Genomic DNA, 25,000 nt, shown 5'->3' on the forward strand with positions numbered 1-25,000 from the left:
CGCTGGCTGCCGGCATGCCTCCTCTCCTCTCCTCTCTGCACACACACACACACACACACACACACACACACACACACACACACACACACACACACACACACACACACACACACACACACACACACACACACACACACACACACACGCACTTTTCTCGGAACCTTTGGATCTTAAGTGGAGTCAACTCAACACTGATTCAACACAATAGAAATGTGAAAATGATGAACTTTCCCAGGAGTGCACACATGTTTATCCGTAGCTATAAGTACTCAACTGCAACATGGAACGCATGCCAATTAATGGAGACTGTGCCCCAAAGGAGACACCGAAACTCTCTATTCTATACACCTCGCTCCCTCGCTTCCTGCCTTTTGTATGCAGGGAATTATGCTATATAAGGACGTGAGGAGTGGAAACACGCGTTCACAGTTTTCTCAGTCCTTGGCCTGCTTTTACCTCCTTTAACTCTCTAAGGGTTGGTGTTCGCACATGCAGCTCAACTCACTGACTGCACCAGACTCTGCCAGCCGGGTCCTGAGTATGAGGTCCTGTCTCCTCAAAAAACACACCCAGACGTCCTCAAGGTTTTTTCGTTGTGGCTAACACATCAGCGGCGTAAACACGCCTCGGTGCTATAAGGTGGCCTTTGGCAAACTGGGCTTGTGTGACTGGCGAGAGATCAGCCATGGAAGCTGTGCTGTTCTGTGTGGATACTAGACATTATCTGGGTCAGTGCTGTGTGGGTATGTGTAGAAGAGGGACTGTGGTGTGCAGAGAGGATACAGCGGGCGCCTAAGCCTTTTGTGATTTTGTGTGTCATTTTATTCAGACACAAAAGAGAGGAGAGAGAAGGGGGGAGGGAAAAAGGAATGGAGTTTAGGAGGGGGACATGTGAGCGGGGAGGAGATAAAGGTGAATAAAGGTGAAATGATTGAAAAAGCCGGTAGCCATCGTTTTGCAAATAAATGGAAAGAGAAGAGACGGACTTGTTGAGTAAAAGAAAGACACAGATGGGTAGATAGATGGATAGATGACTTCCCTTTTACTCAGCCCATGTATTCCATTTGTCCTTTTAGAACATCTGGCTGTAACACCCTGCTGTCTGACACTTCAGCAGCTTAATGCCCTAATGCCTGCAGCCGTGTACAAACACACACACACACACACACGCACACACACACACACACGCACACACACACACACACACACACACACACACGCACACACACACACACACACACACACGGACTGTATACACTCAAAAAAATCACTTGACTTGCTGTCTAAATCCTTCTGTTAGCCGCCCACGCCTGTCCTACCTGCACCTTCATGCTCTCAAGCTCCCTGAGCTGCCACTATGGAAGGAGCAAAGAAAGGAGAAAACTGAATGTGTGTGAGTGTGTGTCTGTGTGTGTGTGTGTGTGCCTGTTTGGTGTGTGTGTGTGTGTGTGTGTGTGTGTGTGTGTGTGGTTGTGTGTGTGTGTGTCCGCCTGTGTCTGTGTGTGAACATACTACATGCAGGAGGGAGCTCTTGACCTTCAAAAGTCTGTATGTGATCAACATAAAAATGCTCACCTTCCCGACTGCCTGGACTGTCCACATCACACACCAAACTTCTGCTGTAATGATAGAGGCATAGATCGTCCTCACTGGTGGAGAGGCAATAAAGAAAGCCTGGTTCCCTACTGAGCTTTCAACACACACACACACACACACACACACACACACATACACACAACACACACACACACACACACACACACACACACACACACACACACACACACACACACACACACACACGCAGCCCCTCTGTAAATGAGCTCAATGTCTTTCACAGGTGTGAGATTAGCCTTTCCCTACATCTGTTCCCTGCTCAAACCTTTCATTATGAACAGAGGCTGCAATCCTCTTATGAGATATTAAGTTTATAAGTCTATTGTGTGTGTGTGTGTGTGTGTGTGTGTGTGTGTGTGTGTGTGTGTGTGTGTGTGTGTGTGTGTGTGTGTGTGTGTGTGTGTGTGCAGCCTTTCAACATGTGCGCCTCAGTCTTTCTTTCATCATGCATCTCAGTGCATATCTTGACAGCACATGCAGCATATATATCTTTCATTTAATCCGTACAGAATGTCAAGTTTCATTGCAAAGAGCAAACAAAGGAATTCAATGTAAATCCTTTCCTGCTGCACCGTAGTCAGAGCCAGGTCTGACCGACCCAATGGCTGAGCAGCCGGCCCTTTGATCGCCCTCCGTCAATGGGCGAACTGAAAAGCCCAATTCCCCCTCCAAAGGTTAAGCAATGTTTTCCAGAAATATCAAACCGCTTTTTCTTTTTTTTCTCCCGTTCTACTCTCCTGAAAATGACATTACACAGGACTTAAATAATCCCTCCCGAAAGTTATGATCTCATACGTAGTTGTGGTCAAGTTGGGTTTGGAGTTTGTTCGGAGCTAAAGCGATGTGTGATGTTTTCCTGGCTTTAAGGGGTTACACGCCTCAAAGAATTAGTTCAACATTGGAGTTATTTAGAAGTGAAACACTGCTTTTACACGTCTGTGTAGTCTCTAGTGCTGGAATTTGGCAGATATGTATTCGATGAGCACAGATTTTTTTTTTTTTTATATATCTCATACAGATACCAAAACTGGCAACCAAAACCATTTGACAAACTAAGGCTTCGGGAAGTTTCTGTGCCTTGAAATATTCCAGCACGTAACCCTTCATAACACTGTGTTGTTTTAACATGCACAGCTTACGAGATGTAACACTTTGAGCAGTGGCGGCTCGCCCATAGAGGGCGATAGGGCGCCGCCCTCCTTGAGCCATATCAGCAAAAAACGAAAATATAATAATGAATAATAATGATGTTTTTTTTTTTTTTTTTGTATTAATAATCATAATTTATGATTACAATACAGTTTTTACCTGCATCTAAGTCTGAATATCATTGTACAATCAGCGTCTGTGCTCTGTACCGTCACTCTGGGGCGATGTCGGGCTGGTTGAAAATCGCCCCCAGCGCTCCCATAGACATCAATGTAAAACTTTTTTTTTTCAAACTGCAAGCCTCGCAATGCAATCTCTATGGGTTCCGGGGGTGCTCGCCCTAACGTGTTGTCGTCATACGTACAGTAAACAATAAACCAATTACAGTGACTGATACAGTCACATGTCCAGTATGCAGCCCAGAGCGGTCATATTCAAGACCAACACAACTTTATATCAACTCAGGCTAGGCTGGCAAGCTACTTACTTGATCGGACTCGGACTAGGTCTTTCCCAGACAAAATGTAACCATCAAGCAAGTATCTACCAAGATGGATTGGGGGATCTTGTAAACGCGGATTTTCACGGGGCTCGTTTGAACGGCTAACGAGGCTAGCAGGATGCTAATGCGCTAACGCTCTGTCCTGCTGCCGCTGCATGATGATATGGACTGTATACTGGCTTTTTATCCATCCTGATGGCAGCACAGAGACCGCATGGATAACTTTGGGTGTCACCCCTATGCATCATCTCTCAGAAAAGGTAAAACAAACATTAAACATCAATCTGCATATACGAGCCAGCGCCGTTCAACAGCTGATCGGCTATTGAACGGCGATCAGCTGTTGATCGTCGTTTAGCTGACAGCTGCTTTCACCGTCCGACATAAACCCGCCTACCAAGTGCTGTAGACAGTAGTAACCCAAACCAATGTGATGATTAGCACTGTTAATGTTGCACATGCTATGCCAGCATCCATTTTTGTCTCCTAACTTTTAAAGGAAGCCTATCTGAGGAGCACATTGGTAGATGACAAGTTATCTGTGATGGCCACAGCCGGATAATTAAATCATTTTAGAGCTAAAATAATTTTATTCAAGAAATTAACTAACTTAATTTCCAAAAATACTGTACAGTGCAATGCTTGTCTAATGTTGCCAGAGTGGTTATGCCAGATGAACAGGAAAAACAAACAGTTAAATGCAATATGACATTGTCATATGCTATCTGATTTAGGTTAATTTTGGGTCATATTTCCCATCATGGCAACAATTGCCCCCCCTGAGATTATTGTCAGGAGCCGCCACTGACTTTGAGTGGTGAATTCTAAATGTCCAAATCACAGTAATACAGACACACATGCTGTTACAACATTTATTTCAGTTGATGCATCATCTCTTTCAACATCCTAAAAAAAACCTGGCAACAATCCTATATCAAGTGAACTCTTTCCCAGACTTATGTTATTTCAAGTCATTGGGAATAGAAAAGTGGGGAATAGAAAAGTGGAGCCAGTGTGAAGCGTGTTATGCCTTTTGAAGAGCTCCTCTTGTAGGGTCTTGCTCCGTGTTGCCAGCATCAAACAGACAAACGAAGATAAAAGTGAAGAAACGGACCGTGAGACAGACAGACAAGTGTCATGCTGACCTATATTATTTTTGCCCGCTAAGAAATAGAGAGAGAGAGAGAGAGAGAGAGAGGGGGGGGGGGGAGAGAGAGAGAAAGAGAGAGAAGTTGTGTCGAGGTGACAGGTGTCTGTCCTTCTCCACTCTGTCTCCTCCATCTCTTAGGCATTTGAGCCAGTAATTGGTGTTGTCAAACACACAGAGAAGGACAGGACACACACACACACACACACACACACACACACACACACACACACACACACCACACCAGAGCTGCCCACACACACACTCCTGCCCTTCAGCATGTACCCCTAGGGCTTAAAGCAGGGCCAGGCTTGAGAGGGGAACTCACTACATTTTCAACCAGCTGCACAGACAGAGAGGACTCTGCATGGGGTGGAGAGAGATGGAGGAGAACTGACAATGGGTGTGCGAGTGATGGAGAGGCAGGGAGAAAGAGTGAGAGAGAGATATGATATAACCCCAGTGATGACAGAGCAGGATATGAGTATGATTTAATGTGATCGAGCAGCAGTGCCACGGCCTTCGATTCGACAGTGTGTTAAATACACCCTACTACACCCTACAGTATACACAGAAAACACAACAGTGACTGAAATAACACAAAGCCTTGCGTATTATGTAGCATTGTTTAACATTAAAAGCCGAGGCCGACTGTAATCTATATTGCTGTCAACATATCTCATGAAAAGGCCAACATTAATGACGTGTGGATATCCCTTCTAGCATTGTATTGTCTTTGCAGCAAATCTCTGATAGGGCTTTTCCCCCTGTCTTCTGTTTTTTCTAAAAACATTAAAAACACATCAGTGAGTCATTGCTCTGGTTGTTTTGCCCCCCCCCCCCCCCCCCCACCACCACCTTTTACAATAAACACGGGCACAGTTTTAAGTCCCTCCCACGTAAACTGCCCTTCTGCTTTCAATCCTCCCCATAGCACCCGATGTGTATTAATCCGTGGCTAAAAATAGTCCCTAACAATTGCACTCCTTTCCGAGCCAAGTTTGCTAAAGAGAATACCGCAGTGCCCATCACCATTTTAAGTAAAGTACTGTCACTTTACAAGTTCCATAGTTTACATAGTGACTTCTTGTGGATTACAGGCAAACATACAATGCAATCTGGAGAACAAAGAGTCCAATCATTAGATTTACCTGCACCTAAAATACCCCAAAAATGTAATGGTTTAGGTCTTTTATAATGTATAAAGTAGTGCAAGCTTTATTGTTATGTTAGCCTTTACTGTATACAGTGTTTCCCACAGAATTCTTTGAAAGTGTGGGGGGGGGGGGGACCCCGGACCCCCCTAGGGTATGCTCCCCCGGAAGAAAATGTTGTACCTTTTAAATGTTAAATGCATCAATCTGGTGTACTTTGAGGAACACTATTCCTATATAAATGGTGATTAAGATGGAGTTTAACACACTTATCAATGGTTAATGGATAAATAATTTTCTATGATACACATTTGAGCCATCAAAAAAATTAAGCAAAGGTGGTGGTTACCTGTGGTTCAAAAGAGTGAACACAAGCGCCCTTTTGTTTTATTAGATTGTTGAATTACTAGTACTCAAATAACTGTGACTACAATCACGAAGGATAGCTCACAATATTCTTTCCAGCAGAGGGTGCTCAAAGAGCGCAGAATGAATTGTGATGGAAAAATTGCAGAAAATAGCTACTTATGAATACAGTCACAGCGCGTGTTGACACCGCAGGGGGAGGGGCTGATTGACTCGGGGAGATTGAAGCCTCGATCCCTCAAGCGGCGCTTTGATAATACGTCCATGATTGAAGGAAATATTGTTTCTTGAGATCACAGCGCGAATCACACGTTAAAGATTTTTATGCGGAAATGCTATTGTTTCCAAGTGAAACTTGCGCATTGCAAATGAAATGTATACATGTATATTTTTAAATAGTAAAATATACATATATAAAAAAATAAAAATAAATAAAAAATAAAGTGAAAGTGAAAGTGAAAGTGTGGCGGGGCAAAATGAAAGTGTGGCGGCCCGCCACGGAATGATACATTAGTGGGAAACACTGCTGTATATATAGATAATGTATGCCATTCACATTCATTATATCCCACTCTTCCCATGAACTCAGTGTATTTCTTTAGTTGCTACTTTCTCAGTTCATGCTGGAGGAACAGTGGCCTACTCTGTGTGTGAGCGCAACATCCCCTTTTGTCACAACACGATGCACCAGATACAATCTAATCCAGTGTCCAACATTAGCAACATCTAAACACACACACACACAGACACACACACACACACACACACACACACACACACACACACACACACACACACACACACACACACACACACACACACACACACACACACACACACACACACACACACACACACACACACATTTAAACACACTTTGTGCCTCACTTCAGGGAATAAGGGCTTAGCATTGGGTTGGGAAAATAGAAAAAGGGAAAGATGAACCCGTGATCTATAAATGTTTAACGAGTGCAGACAGAGGAGATGAAGCCTGCAAGGAGGAAAGAGAGAGACAGGAAGAAAAATGGGGAGGTAAAGAAGGAAGACTGTATCAGAAAGGATGGGTTGGGAGCAGAAAAAGGATGGGGGGGGCTACTTGGTGAGAAAGAAGAAGAGAGGTGTAGATTCAGAACAGTCCCATTATAGGAGCAGACACCACAGCGAGGTTAGAAAATAGCTGAGAGGCGGGGAGAGAGAGCCAGAGATTGAGGGAAAAAAGGCTGTAATTGGAGGTGTCTGGTGTTTGTCTAACACAGAGAGGCCAGTAATGATTCCATTAGCGCCTCACACCAAGAGAGAGAGACAGGGACACATAGAGAGAGAGATAGAGAGAGGCAGAGAGCGATAGAGAGTGTGTGTGTGTGTGTGTGTGTGTGTGTGTGTGTGTGTGTGTGTGTGTGTGTGTGTGTGTGTGTGTGTGTGTGTGTGTGTGTGTGTGTGTGTGTGTGTGTGTGTGTGTGTGTGTGTGTGTGTGTGTGTGTGTGTGTGTGTGGAGGGGAATTAGATGCAGGGAAGGAGAATGTCACAGAGACAAAAAGGGGGTCCACACACAGAACACTAGAGCAAGAAAAAAATACAATGAGTATCGGAGCAGCTAAATGGTAACGAAAAGAGCAAAAACAACCACGCAGAAAAGGCAAATTCAATGCATCCATTTTAAGGGCTTGTTCACCTGCACCATGGTGACGATTACCCCCCCTCCCACACACACACACACACACACAGTCCTTTTCCCCAGCTCTCATCACCACCTCAGCCCCTTCATCTCTTTGTGCGACGGCAAACTAGAGAGGGTGATTTATATGCATTAGCGCGGTGGGTTTTCCCTATGGAAGACCTTTGGAGATGTGTAAGGGCAGGAACCTTTTGTTTGGCACTGACGTTGAGCGCTGGCGAGGGCTCTTTAAAAGCCCCTGGCCCCTTGTTCTCTCAGGGACACATTAAAGCCCTAACGAACTGGGGTTATTGTACTTCTCTCTGTCCTCATGTCTTTGCTAAAAGCAGGGCTGATTGCAGATCAGCTGTTACTCGGCTAAGTGTAATTTTGACGAGGGAAGGGAACAATGCAAGCGTGAATATAGAGGCACATGTGAACATAGAGTAAATAGCACACGCTCCCATTGACGTCAATTTAACAGAAAGAAAGCTGTTTTTTTCCGAGGCGTGAATTTGGCATTTATTATTTCACAGGCAACGAAAAACAAAATGTGAGATATGTTAGCCTCTCTCTTTTCTTAGCTTGTATGTATTGTCTGGTGTTGTTTGTTTGTTTGTTTGCTTATTGTTACAAAAAAAACAAAATAAAAAGAATTATACAAAAAAGCCTGACATACAGTACGTGGGACGGCGAATTCTCCTGCTGGACGAGAAGCTATACAAATCCTTCGCAAAATCCCACAAAGAATGTGTGTTTTTGCCGAATACCGAGTAGGTGGCATTGACAACCCTGCAGCAGGGAAGCTTTAGTTCACCACAAATGGAATCAAAATATATAGGAAAATGCCAGATGATTGTTTCCAGAACAATTGCTACGCCAGAAAATTTGCCTCGAAATGAATTGAAACCAAAAACCTGTCTTTTCTTCCTTTGCCTTCGCCGAACACACACACACACACACACACACACACACACACACACACACACACACACACACACACATATTCCAGTCTGTACTGACCATATCTTATAAGGCAAGGGACACCATAAATTTCCCGCCCTCTGACCTCAGACTGTCAATAAGAGTCCGTCATTACCTCAACACACGACGACAGCACACATGCACAAACACACATACACACCAGCACAATGTTATCAACTTACAGTTTTTTTCGATTGCTTAAGCACGATTTTGAAAACAGGGCCCGATTTCTCAAAACACTACACACAATTAGCACACTAAACACCCAATTACCAAAACACCTCAGACCCTTTGCAAAATGAAATACTCTTTTCAAAACTATACACTATTTTATAAAAAACATATTTTGTCGCCATATGAAACACACACTTTGCATATAACTTAATTCTGTCTGAACCAGTTACACACTGCTGTTGCTAACCTTAAACACTTTTAGTAATTCTACTTCTCAGTGATTTGAGTAATGTATATAAAGTACACAGAGAAAGTGCAAATATACAAGAAGTTCACAAAACACTTGACAAGACCAATGCTGCAGACTGAGGAAAATATAATTTATTTCTCATACACCCAAATCAGTCAACATGGAAAATCACAACCAAACGCAGTAGTCTGCATACAGTAACACTGTTATCCAAGGAAACAACAACACCCATAACATACTGTATCTAGTACAGCTTACAAATTACAGATACTGTAATACATAAATAAAAAAAGCTGATAAAGGAAACAGAAAATACAGTATAGAACATACTAGACATTGTAGTATCTCTTCGCCTAGCTGGATCTGTCCAGAGAATTTCATCCACATCCTTCAGAGGGTATGGTGGAAGGTATAGAACTGTGAACTGTGGACTGTGGATGGTGTTGAAACCAGTTTTGGACCAGAGCAGCACGATGGAATGACACATTGTCCCAGATGACAATGTATTGCATCTGGTGCATTTGGTTACCTGCTGTGACTATGTTGTGCAATCAGTCTAAAAATGTGAGTATGTGAGGTGTGTTGTAAGGGCTAATATTGGCATGACGGATCTGTGGACCTCTGTGGATTCCCCCTCTCACCCTCACTCTCACTGTTCTTCTGACTCCTTCCATTTTGGTTACTGTAAAGGCAGGTGAACTTACCTGCTCCATTTGTATAGTGCTTGAACCTGATTGGAGTGTTTAGAATAAAGCAATCATGTGTTTGCGCACCTAATGGCTGTGTTTACTGACTGGCTCATGTGTTTGGTAGTTTGACAGTCAGTGCTTTGGAATTGCAATGAGGTGACATCATGATATCCTCCTGTGTCTAATGTGTTTAAGTGTGTTTAGTGTTTTGCAAATCACTGTTTGTATTGTTTTGCAAAAAGTGTGAGGCTGACTTTGTGCTTATAGTGGTGCACATATAGCCAATGGTTTGCTTCTTGAGTTTAAGGTTTTGATAATTGTGTAATACTTTTGATTTTAGTGTTTGTGCGATCGTAAAAAACTGTAAAGCTGGCTTGTTAAACACGCTCACATCGCTTTATTCATTCTCTCTGAAGCAATAAGACTCAGGGAGCAGACTGATGAGGTCATGGAGATCACTGAGGTCAAGCGTTTGTTTTGCTGCGTCAGCCAGGCAGGACTTTAAATAAAGGCTCGACAAACGCAATGAGACGTAAGTACACTGCCGATAGTGAAGTCATTTGAAAACCTGTCATCGCCTACAAGTCAGACATGTAGCTCAACAGTGGGCGTTTGGTGATTGAGATGCCGAGTTCTGCCACAATCTGTGCACATTACCAGGCCGCAAACTGCAGACTATACACCCTTCTGTTCTTATTTACTTGTCTCTAAGGCCCAACTGCCAGCATTTTCTTGGCGCATTGGCTAAAAAAACAACAACAAAATCTGCAGCGATTTCAAAGTTTGCAGTTATGAATATCTTTGATTTCCATTTTCTTTTTCGGGGGGAAGAAGTTAGCCTGTGGGGACAGGTGACGGCGTGTGGCTTATACTGCGTGTGCACTCGAATGCATGCATGCACAGTAAGCACACACACAAACACACACACACACACACACATATACACATACACACACACACACTTCACACACCATCTGTGGAGTTTTATGATTTAATAATCTGCTTCCTAAGGCATACCTTCTCCTCTCCTCCCACAACTCAAACACATCAATAAGCATTTTCTCACACACTAGTACCGCTCTCCCCTACTCAGCAGGGGAAATAAGATATTCAGCTCTGATAAACACACACACAATTTAAAAAAAAAGAGGAGATGCCTCAAAGCGACTCTTACCCTTTTCTCTGCAAGAACTGTCCTTGCAGTGTTGGGTGCTCTGACACACACACACACACACGCACATGCGCACATGCACACGCACGCACACACACGCACAACCACACACAACCACACACACACACATACACACACACACACGCACACACACACGCACACACACACACACACACACACACACTGACACAGACGACACACTTACACATGTGCACAGTAACCTAAATACGCACATTGTCAGTCTCTCAGTTTCACAGCAAACTTTATACAGTGCCGAAACACCTCAGCACACACAAGCAGGCACAGACACAGACACAGACACAGACACACACACACACACACACAGACACACACACACACACACACGTTTACACATCACATATTCACATCACAGAGAGCAGAAACGGATCTGATAGCAGTGTTTTCTTTACAGTATAAGGGCTCTTTAGCTGTATAGGGAATCTCACATTTCGTACTTTGACAGCCGGGTTGCTTTCATTTCAGGAGGCCAGTCTTAATCAGAACACTGTGTACAGTGATGCACACTATAGAACATACACTCAAGTGTGCAATAATGAAGTCACTTTCCAGGAACGCATAAGCATGAGAGCAAATGCATGACATAACCTTGCACATTATTTTCTTTTTCTTGCCTATTTAAATTTGTCCTTGTCCTTGTCCATTCTCTCTCTCTCTCTCTCTCGCACACACACACACACACACACACACACACACACACACACACACACACACACCAGTTAAGACAAATAGGTCCCACACATGCCCCTGCAGAACCTCCACTCCCCCACTTACGTTGGCAGACATCCTTGTTCTCTTCGAAGCCCGACTTGCACACACACCTCCCGATGGGCACCAGCCAGCCTCCGTCGGCGCTGCAGTACATCTTGGGATCCTCAAACTCCTCGGAGGCGTTAACACACACGCCGTGGACCTCCACCAGCGCCGTGTCTCCGCCCGTGATGGTGTCGGGAAACTGGGCCAAGTTGAGCACAGTGAGCGGACACTTCTTGTAGAACACCCTGACAGAGACCAGAGCGATGCAGGCGCCCAGGTCCTGGAAGGCCAGGTAGAAACCTTTTTTACTCAGGTTGCTGATGTCGCGCACCTCCGTGTTCAGCTTCATCACGCGGTCGCCGACGTCCACCTGGGGAGAAAAAGGATTTATTTTTTGTAACAGGTCTTAGTTCATTTTAATGGGAGATATTTTTTTGATTACATTTTTTTTGGGGGGTGAGGGGGAGGGGGGGGGGGGTCCTACATGTTTTTAATGTATTTTGGGTCAGATGTCACTGCCTGAAACTGAAAAAGCGACTGCAATTATTCAAGACCGAAATAATTATCTCCTGACAATTTTGCAAGCAATTGGAATATGATAGCTAAGTTGGAATATTACTCATGTTCAAATTCAGATTTATTTTCTAAGAGTAGGTGGCGAATGGTGAATATCTAATTTCTGAATGCAAATCAGGTGGCCACATACAGACAGAGCTTAAAGCTTAGATCAATATAATATCATTATATAAACGCAGTACAAGAGAATGCCAGCATACAGCTACAATGGGAGAAACTTTGATCCCCTTTTTTACTTTTGATAAAAGACGGCAGCAATTAAAAATCCAGATTGAAGACTTACAAATTTGATCAAATTCAACGCTTGTGTGCGTGTGTGCGTGTGTGTGTGTGTGTGCGTGCGTGTATGTGTGTCACTGTGTGTGTGTGTGTGTATCCATACCTGTGTGAAACTCTCATCTGCAGCGATGGTATCGATCTTGACATACTGGCTTTCTTTGATGAACCACAGGTTGGCATTGTTGGACTCATAGTAGTACATGTTGAATGTCTGCAAAACAAAAAAACAAACAACACCGATTTCAAACTCTACATCATCTAATGAAAAACCCATATAACTGGAGACCTTCTTGTAACTTTTCTTTGTGAAATATATGTTCTTGATGTTCTTCGACAACATTTTTTTAAAGTATTCAGACACAAAAGAAAAACACAAAGTAAAGCCAGACAAAAAAAAAACAGGACAGTTCGTCCACTGTGAAATTTTAACAAGGGCCCCCAAAGTTCTCCTGCTTTTCTGTTGCTTCATTTAAAAAATCTCAGTCCATCTGTTTTGATGGCCAGTTAGGAACATTGTCTGCAGCTCTGGGAAAGTGCAGCTCTATATACTGTCTCATACTAGTATTATCTCCACCACTCTATTCTGGAGATGTATTGAGAGTGAAAGGGGTGCAGAGGGCATAAAAAAAATCTGGAGCCTTGTCTGGTTCATTTTCTCTCATGTCATTCCTTTCACGCCTTTCGTCTATTTATCCATACATCCATCTGCCTGTTTGTGTGTGTGTGTGTGAAAAAGATATTTAGAATAACCATTTCCCTTCTCTGAATTGTAATGTAGTATCATCCGCAGAATAATGATTTATTTTATACCAAGCAATAATTATAATACATCGAGAAACTACCACGGGGGAACACAAATCCTTCCATTCCTCTGATTTAATGTTCATTTTTATAAGTATGTGTGTAAACTGGCTTTGTTCACTTCAAGGCCAATAAATTATTGTCCATAGAATTTATGTGCAACCATCACCACCTAACCTCATTATGATAAAAATAAAAATACATTTCTAGGGTTTCTTTTCTCCTGCGTGATTCAATGCTATTGTCTGTCTTGAGCGTCTACATTTTCTGCTGCTGTAAAGGAAAAAGTAAACAATGCGACATATAATTGTATCAGATGCTATATTAAGATCGAGCAGACCTACTTGAAAATGCAGAGAAGTGTTATCAAAGTCAATCTGCTGATTCAGTTGATTTGCTAAGCCCACTTACTGTAACAAAGTGTCGATTGCATGTGCTTCAGTGAGAATTGGTTCTCATTTGCAAATGTCATTTGAATTCCGATTAATCTACCATTTTCAGCACAATATGTAGCTACTAAGCACGTTCGATAAGTTGGAGATGTGAAAAATACTGATTGCATTAATGTCAAATCAATTTTCTTTTCGAAAGGCCGAGGTTGCTGCACAGTCAGAGAATGTTTTTGCAGCTTGGCAAAAGTGATTTTCCTGAGGCAAACCCATAAGACTCACAACAATTTCTGACTCCACCACGTTCCAGATCAAACTCACTCCCTGTGCTATTGATCTCCAAAACCGACATGTGTCTTTTTACTCGATTCTCTGTGAAAGAAAAACCCAGAGTGCATGCATGTACACAACGGCAGCCAATGAGCTGGTCAGAAAACTCAAACTATGTCTGGAGTGGGAAAAAAAACAACCAGCACACGTACACACAGTTGCAATGACAGTTGTTATCGGCCACCATTTTGCAAGTGTGTTCACAGGCTTGCATGTATTTTATCCTGTGTGTTGTTCGTATGTGTTAGAGGTGTAACAATACACATATTCGTACAAAACCGTCACAATACAGGCCATACCATTCGTACCGTTTTACTCTCAACTGGGAACCTTACCGTACTGAACCGTGACTTCAAAACCGGGGTACGTACCGAAACCGTGACTTTTGTGTACTGTTACACCTCTAGTATGTGTGTGTGTGTGTGTGTGTGTGTGTGTGTGTGTGTGTGTGTGTGTGTGTGTGTGTGTGTGTGTGTGTGTGTGTGTGTGTGTGTGTGTGTGTGTGTGTGTGTGTGTGTGTGTGTGAAGTGATGCACACCTCTTTGCAGGTGCCAGGGACCCCGGGCAGGCTGTTGCAGTCCCTCAGGGTGAACTTGATTTCGATGTAGACACGCTGCGCTCCCTCCCTGCTGATGTGACGCGTCCTCAGCCAGTTGTTCTGGTTGGCCTCCATGACGTTACACACCTGGTAGGTCCTCATTGGAGTGTTCCTCTCATCCATCACACTGATCTCCTCCCACTGAGGGATGAGAGAGAGAGAGAGAGATGGGTTATAGAGAGCGAGAATGGAAAGAGAGAGAGAGAGTGGGTCTACCAGATGAAAAAAAGATAACTGTTTATTTTACTACCTTGAAAACTTTTAACTTCCGATTGGATTTTGGATCCTTCACATTGATCAGATGACTGTTTTTTTTATGGAGAGCAAAATAAATACATGGGATGATGAGGGGATGGAAAATGGGAGAAATAAAAGAGGAAGGCGGAGAGGGTGAGTGAAAGACGATAGGAAGAGTTAAAGCTATAGTGCGTAACTTCTGTTGCCCCCACCCCCCCATGAGGAATTCTGAGTAAGTACAACTGTTGGCGCATCTACATGAGGTAAGCATTCAGTGATTGCACAGGGATTTTATACCTTCAGGTGTTCATCCAGGTGTTTTCTTAGAAGTACAATCGACAACTGAAACATTTCTTGTGCGCTTCTTGGCATTTTTCTGAGCATCTGTGCCAGTGCCAGGGGGCTGACACCAGTTTGTAAACGCTGCCATACTGAGAAATACAGAGAGAGTTTTGTGGAGCTGATAGGTTTAATCAACTTTGTGTCAACTCATTTGGCGATGGCTTGAATGTAACCAACGTTCATTTATGGGAAAAAGTTACGCAGCTATAGCTTTAGGGAGCTAAGAAAATAGAGAAATACTGGGAGGGATGTGTGGTTAGAATGAGGGGACAGAGAGGTGAAGGAAAGAGTGGAACGGAGGTGGGAGGAAGGAGAAAGGTTGCTGAGGATTGCTTGATGGGTGAAATCCCTTTTTAACTAAAACCTACATTTCAAGTCAAAGACTAAGTGGACATGCAACCAGGGTGAATTGACATTAGGCAGATCAGGGGCGGGCTTGACAACCGCACCACTCACCGTCTTATTTCATCAGCGGTCAATGGACAAAGCAGATCTCAGTCAAACACAGATTGCTTATGGGAAAGTGGGCCCAAGTTCATTGAACTGTGTGTTTTCTTTTCACATGCAAGCCAACGCTAAGCCTGCATGTTCTGTTTTCACGTCGGGGGCCGAATGTGAGTGATGATCTCTGTCAAAAGTGACTGAAGGCCCGTCTTTGTCTATGCAGCACGTGTGCACAGGGTGAGAGTGATTTTCTCGAGTGAATGCATGATTTAACGCTTAAGAGGTGGAAGTGTGTGTGTGTGTGTGTGTGTGTGTGTGTGTGTGTGTGTGTGTGTGTGTGTGTGTGTGTGTGTGTGTGTGTGTGTGTGTGTGTGTGTGTGTGTGTGTGTGTGTGTGTGTGTGTGTGTGTGTGTGTGTGAGAGAGACATAGAGAGAGAGAGAGAGAGAGAGAGAGAGAGAGAGAGAGAGAGAGAGAGAGGAGAGGGAGAGAGAGAAGGAGTAGGTAGGACAGAGCTACTTTGTCTCCCGTCATCTGCTACCATCTGTTTCCACTTCAGACTAAGGCAGTAATTGAGAACACTTCTCGCATGAGCAGGAAAACATTTCTATCTACACGCACGCACTCACACACACACACACACACACATGTCACACACACAAGCACATGTCACACACACACACACACACACACACTCACACACACACACACACACACACACACACACACACACACACACACACACACACACACACACACACACACACACACACACACACACACACTCTCCAAGACACAGAAAGTACATTTCTATTCCTTAAAGAAAAGGAAAATAAACCAATGTGGTTTCAGTGTCTCAGGATATCTGATCCATTCAAGAGGAAGCTAACTGGATTTCTTGGATACACATGTGCAAAGACACACACACACACACACACACACACACACACACACACACACACAAAAACTGGATGAGTCCTAGTTTGCGGTGAGGGGATGAGAGGACCACCATCTTTGTTCTGAGCTCCTGTCATCATCTCTAAGATTGAAGCTGTAAGCTCCAGAGTGATGAGCACATATCCCATCAAAGCAAGTAAACAAAGAGCCTGATGTACGTATCTACAGGGATGAGCAGCACACACTGACTGTATACACACATGCCGTGCACACAACTGCCCACACCAAGACCCACTGGAGTGACTACCAACCGTCCTTCCTAACGTTGTCTGTCTGCAATGCAAATGAAAGTGGACTGGTAGGTAAACCGAGAGGTGAAGTGAGAGAAAAGAGAGAAGACAAGCGAATAAAAACTAAAGGAAAGAGTGAGAGGAAAGAAAAGGCCAAGAGAAACCTTCAGACAATTGGGGTCCAAGCTATGGTTGGATTCTTGAGGTTAATCTGAAGTGACGGCCCAACAACCGGGCAGGAGCCCCAACGTGTTTCACCTCCGAGGTCCTGAGCACTAAAACAGATCCACATAAAACAACACGTTCTCACATAGACTCTCTCACTCCCTCTCCAGCTCTCTCGCACACTCAGATGCTTTTAATCTTAGCGGCCTCCCCCCAAAAACGTCTACTGTGTATGAATTGGAGCTCGTACAAAAACCCTGCTCTCTCTTGATCGTGACCCAACAGTCCCCCCCAGCTACAAAAACAGAGAGGAGGAGAAGACATGGTGGAAGAAAGAGTAGGAAGGCAGTATAGAAAGTATTTAAGCTGTTGTTAAGCAAACGTCCCTGACAGCCGGTTTTGAGTTTCACGTAATAAGAATGTGTCGCTGTCTCGCCCTCGACATTATACACACACAACAACCGAGAGTCCTTGTGATCAACCGCGCTCCATTCAATTAAAATAACAAAAAAAACAAGAGACAGAGGGAGAAGAGAGAGAGAGGAATGAATGTTGGTAAATTACAGGCACGCCTGGCAGCTAAATAGACCCATCTGTGCAGAGCTGAGACCAGTCGGACATCACAGGACGGTCGCACACACCCACCCACACACACACACACACACACACACACACACACACACACACACACACACACACACACACACACACACAAACACACACACAAATGCTGAGTCCCCGGGGAGTGGTGATTAAAGCATTTATGGGAATAGGCATTGAGGGATAAAGAGGGCTTTATTATGTCTTTGTTTATTTCTTTGTAGGCAGAGTTTGGAGTGGCTGGATTACTGCCATTTCCTGGTGAGCGACTTATTTCCCTAGTTGGGCGAGTCTGTTTATTGTCACTTTTGCCCGTTTGCAGAGCACAGGTGTGCTCGTGTGCATGAAAACAACCTGCTTGCCTCCACATTTGCTAATGATACACCGGCCCCTTAAGAGAAAAAATCTATCAAAAAACAAAACCGGGAAAATGTTTGGATAGCCTAAAGTGACCTTCTAAACACACAACCACACCCACACACACACACACAGTGAAAACTGTTGCCTGTGTTGGTTCAGTCTGAACACTAATTAGCATTCAGCCAGAAGAAAACCCTCCTTCTCTGAACCCTCAATCACCTCGGCCAATCAGCACCGAGCCCGCTTGATTGCTTTGAAGTGAAGCAGAGACGTCGGATCAGGGTTTAAGTTCAACCACTCACCAGCTTAACATAATATCCCTCCTTCTGCAATCATCTGATGGGCACACCTACGACTAGGACATAATTGACCCTCCGAAACTCTGGAACGAGCTCTGGCTTCGCGAGGGAGAGAGAGAGAGAGAGGGAAACGAAGAGAGAGGGGGGAGGGGTAGCAAGTAGTCTTGCTGTGGGGGCCTCCCATTTTCAAACATCATTAAGACGTATCTGTTTTGTGTCCCTCACGAGGAACACCCCTGGCCTGGTGACAGAAGTGGGTCGCTCCACGCAGTCTCGGGCACATCCGGCCCCTCACGGCTTGGATTAAGCCTGACCTGCCGGGAGGGGAAGGGTCAAGTGTGGTTTAGGACTAATTCAGGTAGACAGCGGTTCTCAGATGGGTGGGAATTGGCCTCTCGCTGAGACCAATCGGCAGGTTTATAGCGGGAGGTCAACTAGATAATCCCTCTGATACGAAACATAAGACCTTCTTCTCTCACAGCCCTCTCGCCTCTCAGTCTGTCACTCACATATTACTGCCCAGTCTCATAGCTTCTCTTTTTATAGTAGATACACAATGTTTTTTCTATTGCTAAATTGTTACAACATTCATTGTGAGACGCGCGTGTATAATTATGTTAAACAAACAACACCGTTGCCAACAGGATTGGTTGTCTCTACTGTATCTCTACTGCTTTTTTGTTTTAACCACCAGGTAAGATTCAACAGGAATTGTTCTATATTGTTTCAAGGGAGAAAAATAGAGATGTGTGTGCTGCCTGTCCAGGGAATGGCAAATAGAGGCATCTGCTCTTTGGCAAACAACATTCAGCTTCTCAAAGCCAAGCTACATCTCGCAAGAATAACCCCCCGACGCTTTCTTTGGATAGAGTTTTGGGATACTCGTACTGAGCTGAGCCGGGAGATACTGCGAAAAAATCCAAGCTGTGTTGGCACAGTAGTACAGTGTTTGTCAGGCCAATCTGCAGGCAGAAATGATAGTAGACGAGATGATGATGTAACTTTCTGAAAAAAAGTGTTCTAAAAGTAATTTTTGCTCGACACATCCCCAAAGTTTGACATGAAAAAGTAAAAACTACTGCATGGGGATGGTGTGAGACACAAGAGGATTGGAACTCGAGAGTTGGTTTAGTAGGAAATGTTGATAATATTGATTTTTTTAAATGTCACAATTCAATTGGCAATGTTATGGTATTTTTTTCTAAATGGGTAGATGCAGGAGAATCTCTTTTCATTCATTTCAGTTAACCTTTTCTTGTTTGTACATTATATGTAGCTTTTTTTTCTTCTTTTTTTTCCGATCCGGCAAATTGAAAGATATTTTCTTTTTGTTTCATGGCAACTGAGGAATACTGGGTGCTCATTTTTTACGAAGCAGAATCAACCATTTGTTTGATACAATTTAGCCTCTTGCAATTGTCTTTTAAGGCTGAAAAAAAGAGCAGGGGCGACCAAGATTATCTGGGATGAAGATAACATCGCCTTCATGCACCACAAGACCAAATAAGAGCAACCATGAAAGCAAAGCCTTTACGAGCTCTCACCAATTGATTCATTTCCGTGGTCAGATAAAGCAGCTGATAAAAGCTTGTGCCCGAAAACCCAAAGTAAAACACTTTGGTTGTTAACAATGTCTCAGTTGATACCGTGTTATCAAAGATCTATTGATAGTATTTATTTGACAGAGGGGTTATGTGGTTGGCCATAGAGCCTGTTTCCTCTCCTTGTCTGCATACAGTACATTCAGGGAGGAGATGCACTGTTGACAGTTCATGAAAAAAAGATGGACAGAATGGAGTTTATTAAACATCTTTTTTACTACTCAGACTACATTTCTTTGGGGGAAAAAACTAACAACACGTGCTTTTGCGGTTAAGCCACCCTCAAACTGAACTATACTGTCAATAAAAGTAGCTTGTGTACTCTTTTGTATTTTTTTTACGTTTATGAGTTTGAACCTTTTGGCTAAAGCACAGATGGAACACACTCCGTTCCTCTATAATAAGGACCTCAGTGAAAGAAAAACAACCCCGAAAGCATACACAAAACATCCCCAATATGGCCACACAATCAGAGCATTTCAATTAAGTGAACTTGATACCCTTGCCTGCTTGAAAAAACAACTTTGCTTGGCTTTGCTCACTTGAGCTGCCTGTCTGCCTGTGCACAACCATGAAACCGCGTGTGGCATCCTGCAATTTAACACACCGATGTTGAATGGCGGAAGGGGAAGTGTGACTCAAGGAGAAATAGAATTAATTCAGTGCCATTCAACAGCTCCTGCGCTCCGGTGACATTCAGAACCCACTCTTATTTCTTTATTGAATGCACTTCAATGTCGTTCCTCCTTCCTGCTCAGCCTCCTCCTGTTTGCCTCTCACTTCTCTGTTGTCATTTTCTGATGCACATTGGCTGCTCTCCAGACAGCCTCGGTCCCTGTACCTGCACAAACCCCTTCTCTAACACACACGCACGCACGCACGCACACACGCACGCACGCACGCACGCACACACACACACACACACACACATATGCAAATAGCAGCGACATGTACACAACATCTCCTCTTACATAAGAACCTTTACCCCTCCACCCAGTCCCCTCACTCCGCTTTAAAAAAAAATTGCAACCCGTAATAAATGGAAGCACCAGTGCCACCGCGTTTTCAGCGCAGCGGAAATAATTTGTAAATTCCCCCTGCAGACTCCCGATTTAGCAAGCAGCGCTCAAGAACCCAGTGCTCTCTAAAAAAAACACACACACACTCTCTGGTGCTGCTTCTGCTGCTACTCTCCTTTGAGTCTGTGCTGCTTTGCTATGAAAAAAAATAAAACATGTCAACACAACCAGCTAGTTGTGAGTTGTTCTTGCCAGTGGTGCCAGCTGGGGCATGAATTGAGGAAGATTTGTGTGTGTGTGTGTGTGTGTGTGTGTGTGTGTGTGTGTGTGTATGTGTGTGTGTGTGTGTGTGTGTGTGTGTGTGTGTGTGTGTGTGGTGTGCTTCATATACTCACCCCCTCATTAGGGTAAGCCTCCCAGCCCAGGTCAGCCAACGCTGACATGGAGTCCAGCAACGTCACTGCAAAAACACAGAGGAGAGAGAAGGAACGCGTTAACACACACACATACTAAAACATATTTCATCACGTCAGTTCATTTCATCAAGACTTATAATGTTGTCCATAAAGAGTGTGGTGGGGACTGTCTGGAAAGCGTCACAGCACGCCATATTGTACCCTTCAACCTCCTATGTAAAAACTCCAAGATGTTCTCTCATCTTTTATACAAGGGTGTCTTTTGTTGTGTCAGTTGAGCACAACAGCAGCAGTGGTAAACCTATAATTTTAACTTTAAGATGACTGTGGTTGTGCTGCAGCTGTTATGGTTCAAGGGGGACGCAAAGTCAGTCAGTGACGCAGCACCAGGATACAGAGGCAAGAGTATATTTTACAGTTAGATTTACATTTCAGACGTTAAAGCGATACTCCACCCAAAACCTCTCTTTTTGAATATCAAACCGCTCGCCCTGTAGCCTTGTAAAATGGCTGTTAAACATTTGAAGCTTGTTTTCTGTAAGGGGGGGGGGGAGAAAGAGAGGCTGGGGTAAGGTTGTTTTGAAAATGGTTACGATGGATTTCAATGTATGCTGTATGGTTGGGTATAATGCAAACAGTCACAGTCCACAATCAGGTACATGCGTTGGTTTGCACAAATTAAAGCAGGAGCCTCCAGGCTGTTCTAATGGTCAGAACTGCTTCACCCAAGTTCAACCATTGGTTGCAACAGAATAATGCAGAGACCTTTCCGAAACTTTATATCCATTGTGAATGCTATGAATCCGATCCCATCAGAATCCCAGTTTTCGCTAATTCACAGGCTCAAAATGCCTAAGTTCCACAAAAAAAAGATACAGTATACATATGCATACAGAGGTTTTATCTCAGATTTCTGCCAGCCAAATACAATCGGGACGAAGGGAAATACCATTTGTGGTAAAGTACGAACCCTTCTCCAGAATAAAAGCAGCTATAAAAACTGTTGGGAATCCTAAAACCTCGGTACACAAAGACACAATCATCACCAATCCTGGATCATAGGTAGGAAAGAAAATGTGTCTTTGTTTTTTTAAACATTTTCCGTTAACCAAGCCGACAACTTTCAATTCTGACGGAGTGTCACGTGAAAAACGTCACCAAGGACGAGGTGCCACAGAGCAATTGGCTCTGGATTGCACTTTCTGTATCCTGTGTCTTTGATCTCTGTGTGACAAGAGGAAGTGGAGAGAGGGGGGCGCAAGGAAGGTGAGAATGAAATGTGAATAGAAGAAGGTGGCAGGGTAACCAGCGGAGAGGCATAATGAAAACCTGCTCAGAGTCTCAACCAGCTTCTGCACCTGCGTTTGTGTCACCTTTAAGTGTGTGTGTGTGTGTGTGTGTGTGTGTGTGTGTGTGTGTGTGTGTGTGTGTGTGTGTGTGTGTGTGTGTGTGTGTGTGTGTGTGTGTGTGTGTGTGTGTGTGTGTGTGTGCGTGCCTGCCTGCGTGAGTGCTTGTTAAGGGCTTGGCTCAGTCAGGTCCTAATCAAGCCTTCATCACCGCTGACCATCAATATTTAATCAGTATCCATCTGCAGAGACCAGAGCTGCTTCGGTCTTTTTTTCTCACACACACATTGTGGTTCTCTCAGGTTATCCTCCCTCTGACCAAATCTTTGAACATATAGTTTAAAAAAAACACTGTCTGCATCACTTCATAGCAGCACGCTTTACAAATGTTCCTCCAATTTTCACAAGCAGTGACCTGGAAAAACTGTTCCAAAGTAGAAAGAAAACACGTGCGTCCTCCTGAATTCAAATGAGACTAATCACTTGATTGAAGAGGGTTTCAAAGTGCCTGTTTACAAGGCCCTCTCTGCGTATGTGGGTATAACAAAGAAAATGTAAAATTGCCTCCTCTTTTCCTATCTTTCCCTCTCCCTTCTCTCTCCCACTCTCGCGCCCATGCTGTTCATCGGCCCTTACCGAATCCCAGCCACTCACCTCGGCTCAGCACAGCGTGACAGCGGGGAGGCATGTCATGCTGTATTAGTGCATGTACTCGTGCGTATGCGTGTGTAACGCCACACACATATCAGTGTGTGTCTGCGTGAGAAACCAGCGACAGAGGAGGTGGTGCACGTGGTGATATGAAGCATAGAATAAGAGTGGAGAGAGAGAGAGAGAAAGAGAGAGAGAGAGAGAAAGAGAGAGAGAGAGAGAGAGAGAGAGAGAGAGAGAGAGAGAGAGAGAGAGAGAGAGAGAGGTAGATTAAATGAGATGGATGAGACAGAAACAGCAGGGGAAGAGAGGCTGAGCAGTAAAAGGTCAGCGGCAGCTTCCAGCCGTTTTGTGTGTATTCACAGAGACTAAAGACCATTTAGGCCGCCTCCCTCAGTTCATGGGCATTTGAGTGGCGTACCGAAATAGTACATAATAGTATAATAATGTGTGGTATCAGATCCCAACGGAGAGGCACACACAGATACACACACTCAGAGATTATTGCTCAGAGATAAAGGTTCCTATCAACACGGTCGGTGGAATTCAGCTAAATGGTTCACGCCACACACAGTTATGCCAATTATATTCTCTGTGACTCACTTTGTGTAATACCCTTTCATGTGTTTTACAGCGAGTAAAAACCCACTGGAACCTAAATAAATGAAATGGTCTATTCATCCTAATTACAAACAACACATTTCCTCACCTAACCCCGCTGGTGTCAAGGCTTGCAGATAGTTTGGATTTTATTTGCCCATATTTTAAGATATCTGCCTCCCACTCATTGCAATGCCTCAAGGCAATGGAGGTGATTTCCAGACAATAATGTCATGGGATGACGTTTTTTTTTCACTGAAACTACTTTCAACTGAAGAAATTGTCCCCTATTAAAACTGTTGATCTGTGGAGCATCCTGTGGAGTCTGTCTGAATGTATTCGCTCCAAACAGCCAATTTACCGACTGTACATGTAAGCTGTTTGCTAGCTAGCAGCGGATGCAGCCACCGAGTACGAGTGTGTTTGTATACGACTCTGTCACAAAACTCAAGAGATCTTAAGTTTTCTCTGTCATTCTTTCTCCCAGTCTCTCTTCTTTCTCTCTGTATTTTTTATTAAGAAGAATTTAATAAGGCATTGGAAGCGCAAATGTTGCACTGAAGTTGAAACTTTTCCAACTCCAAGGCCTCAGTATATGTTCTGACAGACATCCTGCTGAAATTGCTAATGGAACAGCACAACAACTTTTGGAAGGTATAGGCCAAATATTTTTATTTTCAAATTCTCACAGTCCGACAGCTATGTTTTAAAGATCATGAGTTGGTTAGCCGTCACTTTACACACTTGACACATATGGTATTTATCACCTAATTCAGAGTGAAAGCAGATCATCTAAGCTTATTTCCCATAATGTTTAATAATTCCATTGAATTCCATCACTGTTGGGTTGGAGGCAAACATTTTCAAGATACATATTTCAAAAATGAGGAAAATCAATACTTTTCTAGTAGACGCTTACTATCAAAGCAATGTAAGCTAATGGTTCTGAGGCTATTACATATTCTAAATGCAGCCCGCTGGGAAACGAACAAAAACGTACACATCAACACTTTTCCTCTTCTCTTCACACCTCCTGTCAATAACACTTATCACTTGTAATCAATGAGTGGACTCATCAATTATGTATTAGCTATGGCTTCCGGTCTGCTG

General features: G+C 43.7%; 1 protein-coding gene across 1 annotated transcript in view; it reads right to left on the reverse strand.

Moving 5' to 3' along the window:
• epha4b (eph receptor A4b) overlaps positions 1–25,000 on the reverse strand; it is a gene marked incomplete at both ends in the record, with an annotated part of 93,394 nt that overhangs the window by 51,998 nt on the left and 16,396 nt on the right. Inside the window, 4 exons of the mRNA XM_080034062.1 lie at positions 11,671–12,022; positions 12,611–12,718; positions 14,566–14,766; positions 21,273–21,337. Coding sequence (XP_079890188.1) covers positions 11,671–12,022; positions 12,611–12,718; positions 14,566–14,766; positions 21,273–21,337 — 726 coding nt within the window. The remainder of the gene's footprint in view (positions 1–11,670; positions 12,023–12,610; positions 12,719–14,565; positions 14,767–21,272; positions 21,338–25,000) is intronic.

This window comes from Ammodytes marinus (genome assembly GCF_949987685.1).
Source record: "Ammodytes marinus genome assembly, chromosome: 9".
Taxonomy (NCBI): domain Eukaryota; kingdom Metazoa; phylum Chordata; class Actinopteri; order Uranoscopiformes; family Ammodytidae; genus Ammodytes; species Ammodytes marinus.